Source organism: Pseudopodoces humilis, chromosome 5 (genome assembly GCF_049639895.1).
Source record: "Pseudopodoces humilis isolate 2021_Gansu_Grassland_sample_001 chromosome 5, ASM4963989v1, whole genome shotgun sequence".
Taxonomy (NCBI): domain Eukaryota; kingdom Metazoa; phylum Chordata; class Aves; order Passeriformes; family Paridae; genus Pseudopodoces; species Pseudopodoces humilis.
In genome coordinates, this window is record NC_142204.1 from 58503582 (window position 1) to 58516878 (window position 13297).

Genomic DNA, 13297 nt, shown 5'->3' on the forward strand with positions numbered 1-13297 from the left:
TGGTATGGGGTGATGTTTTGGATTTGTGCTGGAAGCTGTTGATAATTCAGGGATGTTTTAGTTATTGCTGAGCAATTCTTAACAGAGCACAACAGGGCTTTGCTGCCCCTTGCACTGCCCCACCAGCAAGGAGACTGGGAGTGCACAAATATCAGGGAGGGGACACAGATGGGATAGTTGGCCTCAGCTGACCCAAGGGATATCCCATACCATGTGGCTTCATGCTGAGCATTAAAACTAGCTGAGACTGCTGCTCAGGGACTGGTAGGCATCAGTCAGATGGTGGTGGGTAATTGCTGTCATTTGCATCACTTTTCTTTCTTGAGTTTTATTTTTCTCTCTGTTATTTTCCTTCTAATTACATCATTATTATTATTATTATTTTTATTATTATTACTACTACTATTACTACTATTATTACTACTAGTCCTACTTATTTTTTTTTCCTGTTATTAAACTGCTCATGTCTCAACCCATGAGTTTTCCCACTTTTACCCTTGCAATTCTCTCCATCTTTCAGGCAGGAATGAGCAGGCAGCTGTGTGGCGCTTGGTTGCTGGCTGGGGTTAAACCATAACACTGTTTCACAACAGCTGCATTCCTTATTAGCTGTAAGTCTTGGAACACCACTGGAGTGCAGAAGGCCCACCAAGACTGAATTTTTGTCTGTTTATCTTACTTTAAAGGTGATTTTTCAAGTAGGTGGAGAAAATCAGCAGAAGTAATCAACAGATTTTTCACAAATATGAGATTTATAAAAAAAACGAAGTGCAGAATAAATTACAGTTATTGACACAGTTCTGTCCTATTTCTACTGTATTCATTGTGATATCAGGAAATATCCTGTAACTCACTGGATAGACTGCTTAATTTTTGCTCTGAAAACACGTGGGTAAGTGATATACCTACAAAACTTCTTGCCTAGGTAACATTAATCTTAATGATTAGAATAATAATAATGGCTCTTAAAAGCTAGGAATAAACCCATTCTACCCATGATGCATACGATTTCCCCCCCCCCCTTGCTTTCCGCAAAACTGCAGTTATGACAATAGCATTATAAATCATTCTATTAGCCTTGCCTATGTAAAAAAATCTTCATGGTAAGTGGTATCCGTGCCAACTACCACAAAAAATAAAAAAGGCAGCTGAACTCTGCAGCAGCCTTTTTGGAAATTAGGGAAAAACTTGATTAGGTTTTTCTTATTTTATAATAAATAACATATTATTTGTGTAATATATTCCCAAGTGCAATAGCAAACAAGGTATTCTAAACACTTAATAGAAAGTAGTCCCTATCTGGCTTGTAAAAAAAATGTTCTGCCTTCCATTATTCATGTGACATCATGAAGGAAAAGTCAGGATATTAAAGTGGAGAATTAAATCAATAGTCCATCCCTCTGCAGCCTGTCTCCAGCAATGGCCCTGGCCAGATATCACAAAGGAAGGCATAAGATGTCACTCAGACCCAGTCTTGCAATAATCTGCTTATGGAGGAAGTTTCCAACTGTTTTCATGGAATTAACTGATATTATGAAGCACGGAGACAAAAGCATTTGGGGGTTTTATTTTCCTGCAGCTGATTTTTTTATTCTGCCTGAATATGTATCCTGCTAGGCCTCCTGTGCCACTGCTGCCCTGGGGCAATGAGTCCCACAGAGTAATCACACACTGCAAAATGAGCATGTGTTTGTTATTTATCACTGTCTAAAAGCAAACAGTTCCCAGCCTTTTATTCTCTGTTCTTGAAAAAATCTACACTTTCTTGAAGCCCTCATGCTCTCACTTGATATTACGTCCTCAAGTGGCTGCTGTTGCTAGTGTGGCAGGAGCAGGAAGGAGAATAGTGCTTAACCTGAGTGTATGTGCCACAAAACAACTCACAGGCTGTTTAGCTTCCTCACCTGCCTTATTACAACACAGTACTTTCTCTCCTCTTTTTACTAATGTAGGGCCCTGGCCAATGATAGGACAGTTTCCAATCAGAGCTAAAAGATCAACCAGGATATACTAAGCAAGGATTTACTAAACTAAATCTCTTGACAAAACATTTTTCCACTGACCACACCAATTTTGCCAAAACAGTTATTTTCCAAGCATGACGGGAGTGAAAAGAGGCTCCCTGCAGTCTCCACTGCCCAATAAAGATGGTAGTTTGGGAGCTTCACCTCTGGGGCAGGAGATCCATGTCCCTCACTAGTCCTCATCCCTCATGGTTGAGAATTGTGACTTGCAGCCTCAAATCAGATGCAGGTTTCTAGTTTTCTCATGGAAAACAGACTGGAGCAGAAGCTTGGCTGTCTCATCTGATTCCTTTGGCATTTCCCTAGTGAATGCATGGACATGGCACCTCTTTATCCCCATGGCTTTGGATACCTACTGGCACAGAAAAGGACCTTCCCTAGCCAGTGGCAAAACAGCAGGAGCTTTGGAGAGGGTGAAAAGAAGGAAGCAGTATGGGATGGGACAGAGACCAGGACAGCAGTGGATGAGAAGGAGAAAAGTAAGAGGGAGTAAGCCAAGAGGCATTACTGGGAGGAGAAAGGGAGGCAGCCCAAGAGCTCCTGGTCCCGGCAGCCCCCAGCAGTGCCTGGATCATCTCCCTACATGACTCTGTCTAATTTTCGCCCCATGCAGGCAAAGCAGCAGCTGTCAACTGATTACCTTGGAGCAAGCTGAAAATGTAGGAGGACTTGGCCTTTTACTCTTGCTCCTGGCTCTGCATGAGGTATGCAATCAGCTGTTAATGTCTCTCCCTCACATAGTTTATTCCTCTCCCCTGTTACTGTGATTACATGGAGCCCTGAGTTTGTCCTGCCCTCCTTGGGTAGCTTGGCTGCATCTCCCTGTATGCAGAGAGCGTGAGAAACACCCGTAAAACTCACTCAAAGCCTCCTCTGCCTCACCCCTGCAGCATTTCCGATGCAGAATTAAATCATTCCTCACAAGGAGAAGGCTTTGTGCGTGAGTGGCAGAGCAGGGATGGGGCTTTCTATCAAGCAGACAGACAGGAGGCTGACACCCCATTGCTTCACAGCCTAAAGCACAAAGACATGGATGGCAGGACAGACTGCAACTCAGAAAGGAGGATAGGGAAATACAGGTGTGGACTTTGAAAGAGCAACCCAAACCTACAGTGTGCTTCTGCCTGGGACAGACCACTCGCTTCCCAGATGGACTGTCAGCTGTGCCAGAGCATGCTGGGCCTCACCAGGGAATTTAGGCTTTTTTGGGGGGTAGGTCACCCAGCAGCATGGCTCTGCTAGCAAGGGATAAGAAGCATAATGAAAAGCAGATTTCTGAGGATCTGGGATTGCTTTACAATGGATAAGTTTTCCTCAGAGATATTTAAAAGGTCCAGCAGAGAACCCTGACCTGGTCTGGTGCAGACACAAGTAATTATCCACCCACACCTGGGGAGTACAATTGCAGCACCTGTTGAAGAGGCTTTATTTGCCCACATTGACTGAGCAGTGTTTGTGTGCATATGGAAATCAATAATTGACTCAGCTGCTCACTGAGACAGTAAGGCCATGGCTGTTCACATTGTAAAATAGGAGGCTAAAGTCCCTCCAGGTGTCAGGCACTTGCCTGTTTCTCAGGGACACTCTCCCACACAGCCTGCCCTAACCTGGCCCAGGCACAGAGGCCACCAGCTGTGAAGCTTGGTGCCTGGGTGCTCTGGAGCAGCTGCTCCCACTTCTGGAGCGAGCCCAAAGGAAAAGATTTGGGTTTTAGCATTCAAACCTGCCTTTGGGCAGGCTGAACTAACATGAAAATCTACTTAACATGCCAGATGCCACCAGTGCACTCATGGACCCAGCCAGTCAAGTGCAGCCACTGATGGGGATGTTCCTGTAATGCTGATTGCTGAGGGTTCGTTCTTCCCAGTAAAGTAAATGCAGCAACCCATAGCTTTCAGGCCAGGATACAGAACCTGCTTTCCTGTTTTGAAAGATTCCATCTGTACAGCTCTTTTGGTGGCTAAGGAGATTGAAAATCCCTCTAAGACAGGCTGTGGAGCTATCTCTGAGCACCCGCATTTCCTCACTTTGACAGGATGGATAAGCAAACAAATGAAGGGGAAGCATTTTTGCTCCTCACATGGGGAATATAACTAAACCAAGTATCATTGAGCTGTGAAAGGAATGGCTCCCTGACAGAATCCTTCAGTCTACAGTGCTGGCTGTGCCATTTCACATGAAACAAAAATTCATAGGAACACGTAATTTCCCTTTCTGTACACAAAATCCTGTGTCTCTGCTGGTAAGAATAATTTGGGAGCAGCCTTGCCACTGCTTGCAGGATAAAAGTCCATTAACTGTGCATTATATGCACCCACAATTTCCTCTTTTTGGGGCTGACTGGGTTTCAGGAGCACTCCTTTACCTGCCTGGAGGCAGTGTATAATTTCCCATGGGGAGTGTACAATTTCCCACAGATCACTGCTGATGCTGTGCCAGTGCTGCAAACCAAGGCTGCCCTCTGCCTCCCTGGGCTCTGCAGCACAGCATTGCTGCAGCCCACACCTCTGCTGCTGAACACGAGCCTTGGCGCACAAGGAGATAGAGGGGAATGGAGGAGGATTCTCCAGCCCCACGACTGGGCACTGAATGTGCCCCTTTGGAAACCTGCTCAGTGGGGACCGACTTGTGCTCCTCTGCCTGTCACTGAAGTTGTGCCTTTGGCAGACCCTGCACCTGCTCCATGGCAGGCCCCTTCCCTTAGCCGGGACATCTCAAGTTTCATCAACCTGGGCTAAACCCTTGGGGTCTGGGTGAAGGTGAGGAGGGCTGAATGGGAATGGGCCATGAGCTAGCCACTTGCTATGCATTCACCCCTTACATCAGCATTCCAATTAATAAGCCTTTACAGAAAGAAGAAAACTGCACCTTTAACAAAAGCCCACTGTTTACACTGAGCTAAGTGCTAAGTCTAAAGAGAAATGAAATTATTTTTGGTATCAGAGTAATGCATAATACATTCATTTAAAATAGCCTGCATAAGTAAAACTTCACAGAACTGACTGTGACATGTATAAAGAGATACCATGAGACTGTAGTTCTAAAGGATGGTCAGCTCATTAAAAACCCAGCATGATGGGAATCCATAGACCATTCTAGAGGCTGTATTGTCTTATTTGCACCACTCATGTTAAGCCATCCTTAAATTGCTCACTGCTGCATTCCCAAAAGCAGCTGGCAGGAATGCACCTTAATTGGGACTCTCCTTCTAAGTAGCATTATTCACTAGAGATGTGTTGATGGAAGCCAAGGAAAGGGGAAATTCTTACACTTGGTGACATTTGTTAGTGAGGGGAGCTTTTGCTGAAGTTAAACTTACAGTATTAGCTTGAGAAAACAAATGGGATTTTTGCAGAGGGACAGACTAGAGCCAGTGCCATTCACTGACATCAGTGGAAATTAGAGGCTCACAGCCTCCACGCCTTTGAGCTTCCTAGAGCTGCCTGCTGGAGGGTGATACAATCAGTTTCTGACACCTCAAGTTTCAGAAATTTTAGGTCAGTGCTTTGATGAGTTGAGCTTACCAGCATCCTAAGCCATGAAATTGTAGCCTCAGAAGTTTTTTGACTTATTGAATAAACTTTTATACAAGCACATAGATAATTGTCTGTTATACAGGCACATACCCCTCTTAATAATGAAAGTCCTTCAGGGACAAGGCATAAATCTGCATTTATACCACCTCCAGTTTGCCTTTGACCCATTGTCACGCAACAGGGCGTAAGGAAACAGTGCCCACTCCATCACACCTAAGTTTTACAAAAAGCAGTATGAATCGTGTAGTACTCACAGCACGGTGCCAGTGCTTTTCCTCTTGATCGTGAAGTGCGTGGAATCATCCGAGAACTCCACCTCATAGTTGGCTTCTTCAGCGGTAACCCCAGGGCCACTGATCTTGAGTGGGACTTCAAATCGCTGCTTGTTGGGGTCGTAGAGCTAAAGCAAGGTGAGCAGGGGGCAGGTCAGCTGAGCATGTGCTGCTTTGGTTAAATGGTTCCAGCCCTCAAGAACTCACCCTGAACCGGAGCCTGTCCTTTGTCTGGAACTCCACTTCCAAGACGATTGGGGAAATGTCATTTCCGAAGAGGGTCAAGGCCTGGCGCTTGTTCAGTGTGACCCTGCAGTAGAAACACATGCACCACGATCCCTCGATCTCCGGCTGAGACCACCCTGGGGCAAACTGGGGGAACCACCCAGCTACTCTGTGTCAGCTCTTTAAAAATAAATCATAGACTTACTGACACAAATAATCCCTGCGGTCACTTTAGGCCCTCCTTCACGTTAATGGACAAAACAGGGGCCACCAAAGGAAGGAGACCTCATAGTTCCCTGGGACACAGCTGCCAGGGTGGCAGAGTGACCACTCTGTGCCTGCACCTGGTTGCCTCCCCTGAGGTGTGGTGAGAGCAGAAGCCCCAGCTTTATGGCATATGCACAGGGAAAGGTGTCCCTTAGCCTCCCTGACACGCGTGTATGGGAGCCGCTTGGGGAAAGTCTTGGGCGAGAGCGCCCGGGCGGCAGCGGCGGCCTGGGGCAGCGGCGGCCTGCAGCGCCCAGGGAGCCACACGCACTCACCTCCAGCCTTGGGCCGTCTCCTCGACGTTCCCACTCCGGGCGTAGCCGTAGGGACTGTCCTCAGGGAAGAAGCACCAGGGAGCGTTGGGCACGTCGCTGGAGCACCAGGTACAGCCCCGCGCCTCGCAGGCCTCCCGGGAGGCGCCGGGCTGCGGGTGGCAGTCGATGCGCCTCTGCACCGCCACGGCTCCCGGGCACTGCTCCTGCTCCGAGCCCAGGCACCCGCCCAGGGCTGCAGCCGGGAAAAGCCGTCAGAGCAGCAGAGAACCGCGGTAAAAAAAAACCCACAGCACTGCAAACTTCAGTTACTCTTTCTTTTTGGATGTGCTTTCTCCCCGTCTTAGGGCTAGGAATCATGATCCCTTGGAGGAAGATGATGGCAGAGCAGCTGTCTGCTCATAACGGAGCAAGAGCAACAGCCACTTTCTTTTACAAGCCGAGGCAGTGGGTCTTATTATTCAGCACTCAGAGCTGCCTGTGCTCAGCTGAAGCACGACTTTTTGAAATACTCATAGAAAGTTAAATAGTGTAATGAAGCTGCTGGTGAGAGCAACACTGCAGGCTGGCAGAACAGGAGGGATTCTTCAGTAAGGACTGCAATCAGTATTAAAATGTTACGTTTTCTGTATATTTATGTTATACACAGATGTTTTTTTATCTACAGAGATAAAAATATGTGATAAGCAGCATGCACTTGTATGATATAAATAGAAAAACACTCAGTATATGTTGAGTTTCTTTTCTGTCTTGTACGACTACCAAATCTACGTAGCATTAGTAGCTTGTGTTAATACAGGCACGGTAATGAGTAAAGGGATGATGCCAGCAGTAAAAGAAAAGGCATATATTAGTCATTCACAGAACCATCATGAAAAAAATAACTCTTAGTAAGGTGCTAAATTTTCCCGTTTTACAGCTGCAGGTCAAGCCCTCTGCTTGAGAGCCTCCCAGGAGCAGGGGGACCACAAGACCAGCTTCCGGCTGTGCTGACAAACTGCTGTTAGCAAATATTCTCAGAGAGAGCAGGCGTATCACAGGCAGCATACTTATTTTGAAGTTAATTTATGTCATTTTAGTCATTACAGCAATATTCAAGGATTAAATCTACTTGAACGATAATTGCCCTTTTCTACAAAATGACTAATACCTCTGCTTTATTTATTTTATTTTTTTTCATGTGGACTGTTGTGTGCTTGAAAGCCTAAAACACGATTGTTGATGCAGTCTGGGTTTCTCCACAGAAAGAATTCTACAAGCAGATGTGCACAAGCAGTAATTATGGATACTGGAAAAATTTACAGAATTAAACAGTGGATTTTCGCTAGAGAATGCCATCATGCTGCAATGCCAGAGTTGATTTCCAAGTGGTGGATATGAACACAGAAAAGCAGGAGTGCCATCTACTTTGCTTTTTTGAGAAAACTCTCATGCCCCTTTTATACAGGAACATCTGACACTCAGGTCTGATGCTCCCAGGCTGCTCAGCAGAGCTCACTGCTCACTGCCACAGTGCCTCATTATCATCTCCTAGAGGCTGGAATTAACAGGAATTATCTGGCTGTTAACCTTCACCAGCTGCTGGGCAGGCAGGATTGGTTTCCACCTCTGTTTTCTGGGGCAGAGTCATGTCTCATGAGCCGACTGCTCTGTCCAGCACTCACCCCCTCGTGATGTATCACATAGAAAAACTCTAAATTCTTATCCTTTTTTTAATTTAAAGCATAGTAGGAATATGAGCATCCTTCTGCAATCCCTCAATTATTTCTTCTTGGAGCACAAAATAAACTAAAACCATCACATCATCTTGGTTTGGGGTGTGTTTTCTAGTAAGAGTCAAATGCAGCATTAGCATTTTCATTGCTGAAATAAAAGAGTATGACTGAACAGACTACAGCTGATTATTAATGTTGTATCATTTTACACAGGATAGGTTTGTGGGAGACTTTTATGAACTAATTTGTATTGTAAAATACTTTCAAAATGCTTCTTATGAATGATATTTGAATGAAAAAGCTAGTTCAAGGGAAAAAACATTCCCCCTGCAGGAGCCAAGAATTTTCTTTCATTTTTTCTCCCATTAATGCAAAGCTTACATTTTCCAGCAAATTTTAAACACAAAGACTTGCAGGTGTGAGCAGCTGAATAAGGCTGTAACCTTGTTCATCCCTTGCTCCTGGATTTACTTCTATTGTAGTACAAACATGATAGCAGCAAGCGGGAAGATAGAATTTTCCTTCCCAACTTTAAAAAATTATTCTAAAACCATAATTTTCACTGTATTTACAGCCCATGTCTGTAAATGTACAAAGAAGACAAAATCCAAACAGGCAGTTGAATATATAGCTATGGCTCCTTGCTGCTGTTCCATGATAATTTCCATGGGAACAAAAGCTAAAGCAAGGCAGTTGGAAAGATATACATGAAAAATAATCCTCATAGATTTTTAAAAACCTTGACTTTAATTTTGAAAAATTAGATTAAAATTAAGGCATAAGGAAGGAACTGAAATATTACCACAGAGTTTTTAATTTAATAGTATTAGTATTTACATTTTGGGTTCATCCATACATTTCAAAGGCATTTGCTGCAGAGGTTCCTTCCTCCAGCAACAAAATAATGTGTATTTTCCCTTTACTATGCTATGGACCAAATTAACCTCTGGTATGCTGGGGTAAAAATTCCAGAAAAAAAACCTAACAAAGCAATAGGTAACTTTCAGGAGCTGAATGATCCCACTGATTCCCTTTTGCCTGTGCTGGTGCCCAAGTGCTGAATACACTGTATGACTGGGTCGTATCTGTAAACAAGCCAGCTCTGTTGTCCTCCCACAGTCACCTCAGGTGGAGTCAGTGCCATGCCTGTTCTCTCCTTTTACATAGAAACAGTCATGTCTTTTAACAACTCTTTTATCGTTATCACATTTATATTTTGCTTTTGAACCCTACGGCAAAATACATATGTGGTGTATTTACCTGCAAGCACAGCAGCCAAGAAACACAGGCTCCTCATCCTTGCCATCAGTGAAGGAGGACTTCTGCAGGCAGTCTGAACCCTTTTATACAAGGCAGGGGCACGATAAGCACTTGCTCTGACACACAATCAGAAGCATTGCAAATATTTTCTCAGCATTCATTTCTTTGATGAGATGAATTGTAACAGATGACCTTGTCTGTATCTAAGCAGATAAGATCAGATACAGTCCAATTTTCCCACACACTTTGCTCAACTTCTGAATTCCAACTTTGAGAGGAAAACATGATTTTCCCATGACTTCTTAGAAAATGAAATTTTCAGAGACCACTTTTTTTTTTTCTTTTTGACACAAACATATTCAGGCAGTAAGAGTCCAGTGCTTAACTTTTTCTGATTTCATATTATCTTTTGTCACATATGTGGATTTACAGCACAGATGAAGTTTGGAGAAAAACAAACAGTCAAAGAATTCTCCATTAAAACAAGACACTGATACTGTGACCTTTACAAAATGACATTTTTCTTCCAATTACTTGATGGCAAGAACTTTCAGAGCAAAGGTGTGAAAGCTTTGTACTACGGTAAGTCTTGGTTTAGGTGGAATAACTTTATGGAAGGAAAAAAATTAAATATTTTTATGAATACATTAAGTAATATTGGTGCTTATCAGGAGATAGGCCAAACAAGGCATATGCACTGCCAAGCTTCACTGGAGAGGAACATCGGCAGCTCAGGCCATGGCCACACAGCCCCATGTGGTCTGTCAAGAGTTGAGCAGCTGGACAAAGGGAGGCTTTTGCTAGGTCTGCAAGGGCTTTTGTCCTGCAAAACACAATATTCACATGAATCTTACACACACAGCCATGAGTGTTCAACCCCAAAACCAGGGGTCAAACCCAAAAGCTGTTAGTATGCTTGACACAACACCTGCTGGGTCAAGAGGAATGGGGACCCTCCATCATGCAAAAAAAGCCTCTCACGTGAGTCTTGCATGTGAATCCACTCTCCACTGGGAATTTGTTCAAGGTTGTGATATAGTCCCAAACAATTTGTGTGTACATCCTTTGAGTAGCCAAAAAACATGATAGACAAACACTAAGTGGTAGTGCTGCTGCTTACTTTAACTAATTTATACATTGTTTTTTAACAATATATATCATTCATCACCTGTTTCTATCAAAACTTGGAACACATTGGTAACCTCAAATTACAAGAAATATTTTCATCTCCTTTCAAGCTGAGCACAGATGGAAATAATTCCACCAAGCTCAGTATGAGGCATCAGATCTTCTCTTTGTTTGACAGCTCATATGCAATAAGGTGTCATCTCATAGGAACAGGAGGCACCTGCTTCATTTTTTGTCTGTACTGTACTAAGTGTGAGGGAATGCCCCCAGGGTTCCTAAGTACTATAATAACACAAATAATGGCCAAGGAGAACACAGACGTGGGATATGAGAACAACGTATGGGCTACAGTGCTCACCAAGCTACTCTACTGCACTGTGGAAAATTGTGGGGTTTATATTTCAACACCTTTGCAAGGGAAGTCAGTTTTTTATAAGGAAGTATGATGGACAAGGCAAAAAAGCAGTTCACATTCACATCTTTATTTGTTACCTACACAAGCTATAATTTAAAGACTGATATTTTCTGAAAAATAAAAACAAAACAACCAAAAAAAAAACCTCAATATCCAAACACTGTTTCTGAATCTACATAAAATTTTAAAATTTGCAGAATTTACAAATTAATATTCAGAGCATTTGGGTAAATTATACATCCTCCCTCAATATCCAGGTTCCAAGAGCTTTAAAAGTCATACAGGCACAAGATAAGATATTTTCTTTATACAACCATCTATTTACATAGCTTTTTCCAATATACGTGGTTCAGTTCTCAAAGTAACTGCCAAGGTTTGCAAAACAGTGTATTTAAAATACATTTAGCAGCATATAAAATTAGGTAAAAAGGAAAGACAATTTGCTTTAAAAAAGAAAATGTGAGATGATAGAAACAAATCCGTAAGAAAAATAGATTAAAATATATTTGTCATGACATTAAGAACACCTAGTTATTGCAGAACATAGGCAAAACACAAATAAAACATAGCCATTTGTGGGCATTTGAGTTCTAGTCCTGAGCACAGAGTATACACAGCTGCACAACTTTGGTCAACACAGATTATATGCTATCAACACACAAATCATATGGCATTTGCTGTTAGCAGGATACAGCCATGTCAGGTAGATGTATTGTTAACAGCTTCTTCCCATCTATTATTCACTCCACTTTCCTAACAACAGTGTAAGTGACCTTTAAAGTCCTCAAACTGCCTCTCATGATCAAAGGCTTATTCCTGGGACACATTCCTTTCCCTGTTATCCTAAAATGCAAAACAGCTGATCATACTTGTGAGTGAAATACAGCAGAGCACTTTTGTTATATATTTCAGGTTATAATTTTGAGATGGTCATTAGAGAAGACTGAATTCCAGTTAATTTAAACTGCAAGTATTACATATGCACACAATTCAGCCATAATATATAGAGATACATGTGACTGTTGAGACTCAAGCATGTTACCAAGAGGTTATTAAATACAGTACATATTTTAAGGACAGCAGGTCTAGTGGAAGAGTTCACGCATTTTCAGTCCATTCCAGTCATCAGTGTTTACTAATAAACATGCAGCTAACTGCATAGAGTGCACCTCAAATTGATTAATGCATTCCTTTATCCCCTGTAATTTCAATTACTGGCAAGATCTTCACTTGCATCTCCTGTATCTGAGATCTGTCCATCTATTATATTTCGAGCTTTCCAGATCCTCACAGTGCGATCACTGAAAATCAAAACAGAGCAGTATTAGTGTAATGACACTGGGGAAGGAGAGAGGGCGAAGCAGGAGGCAGGGGAAGCTTCCTTAAAAGCTTGAGTGTCTTATTCAGAAAGGTATTGTTGGCAAAATAACAGCTCTTTAATGGACATGCAAGGGTTATTTCACCTCTGGGAGACTTTGTAATCTAACATGTACTGCACTAAAGATTCCCTAACCTTATCACAGCACTGGCTATAACCTTTAACCATCTAAGAAAGTATAAAGACTTTATGCCTAAGGAAAGTAAAGAGGTGTCAGTCTATTAAAAGAAAAAGTTTAAAAAGCGCAGAACCACAAGACAATATGAAGTCCTAACTCTCCAACAAAAAATACCCAACAAATCCAAACCCATTTGCAAGGTGTTAGATAGCATATACCAGTGAGCTGGCACTTAGAAGCCCAGACTGTAGGTTTGTACTTTTGGAAAAAAATCACTATTTACAAGATTTTAAAGTATGTGAAAATAAAATATCACACAGAATGTGTTACAAAACTCTATTGCAATTTAAAAGGAAAATAGTTAGTCTTATTAAATAGCAATTTATTCCATGAAAGGGAAGTTATGAATTTCTCATAAACATTAACTTGAGTGACTAGCCAACATTGATTCATATATTCCTCACAACCCCATCAGAAGAAACCAGCAGGCAGAGCAGACTTTGTGACAGTTATAAGTGTTTTCTGACTTATGCCTTCATTTCACTGTAAATTGTTAGGAACACTCTGAATTTTTTAGACCTTAAGCCCACTGCTAGAAATACCAAAAGGGTGATTTTTTTTTTTTTTTAATGACAAAAATAGAATGAGTTTCCGATGCATGTATGTTGTAAATGGATTAATAATGTT

At 42.5% G+C, this 13297-nt stretch overlaps 2 protein-coding genes across 12 annotated transcripts in view; both read right to left on the reverse strand.

Moving 5' to 3' along the window:
* Positions 1–9649, reverse strand: part of LOC102112795 (sucrase-isomaltase, intestinal-like) — a 59229-nt gene extending 49580 nt beyond the window's left edge. The window contains exons 1-4 of the mRNA XM_088055385.1: positions 9572–9649; positions 6600–6831; positions 6040–6142; positions 5815–5960 (exon numbers count right to left, since the gene is read on the reverse strand). Of these exons, the coding sequence (XP_087911511.1) occupies positions 5815–5960; positions 6040–6142; positions 6600–6831; positions 9572–9617 (527 nt within the window). The 5' untranslated portion in view covers positions 9618–9649. The remainder of the gene's footprint in view (positions 1–5814; positions 5961–6039; positions 6143–6599; positions 6832–9571) is intronic.
* A 1516-nt stretch (positions 9650–11165) lies between these two features.
* The window catches only part of KIF21A (kinesin family member 21A), an 86734-nt gene continuing 84602 nt past the window's right edge, over positions 11166–13297 (reverse strand). For all 11 annotated transcript variants that reach the window (XM_014248921.2, XM_014248920.2, XM_088055909.1 and 8 more), the window contains one exon: positions 11166–12415. In XM_014248921.2, coding sequence (XP_014104396.1) covers positions 12322–12415 — 94 coding nt within the window. In that variant the 3' untranslated portion in view covers positions 11166–12321. The remainder of the gene's footprint in view (positions 12416–13297) is intronic.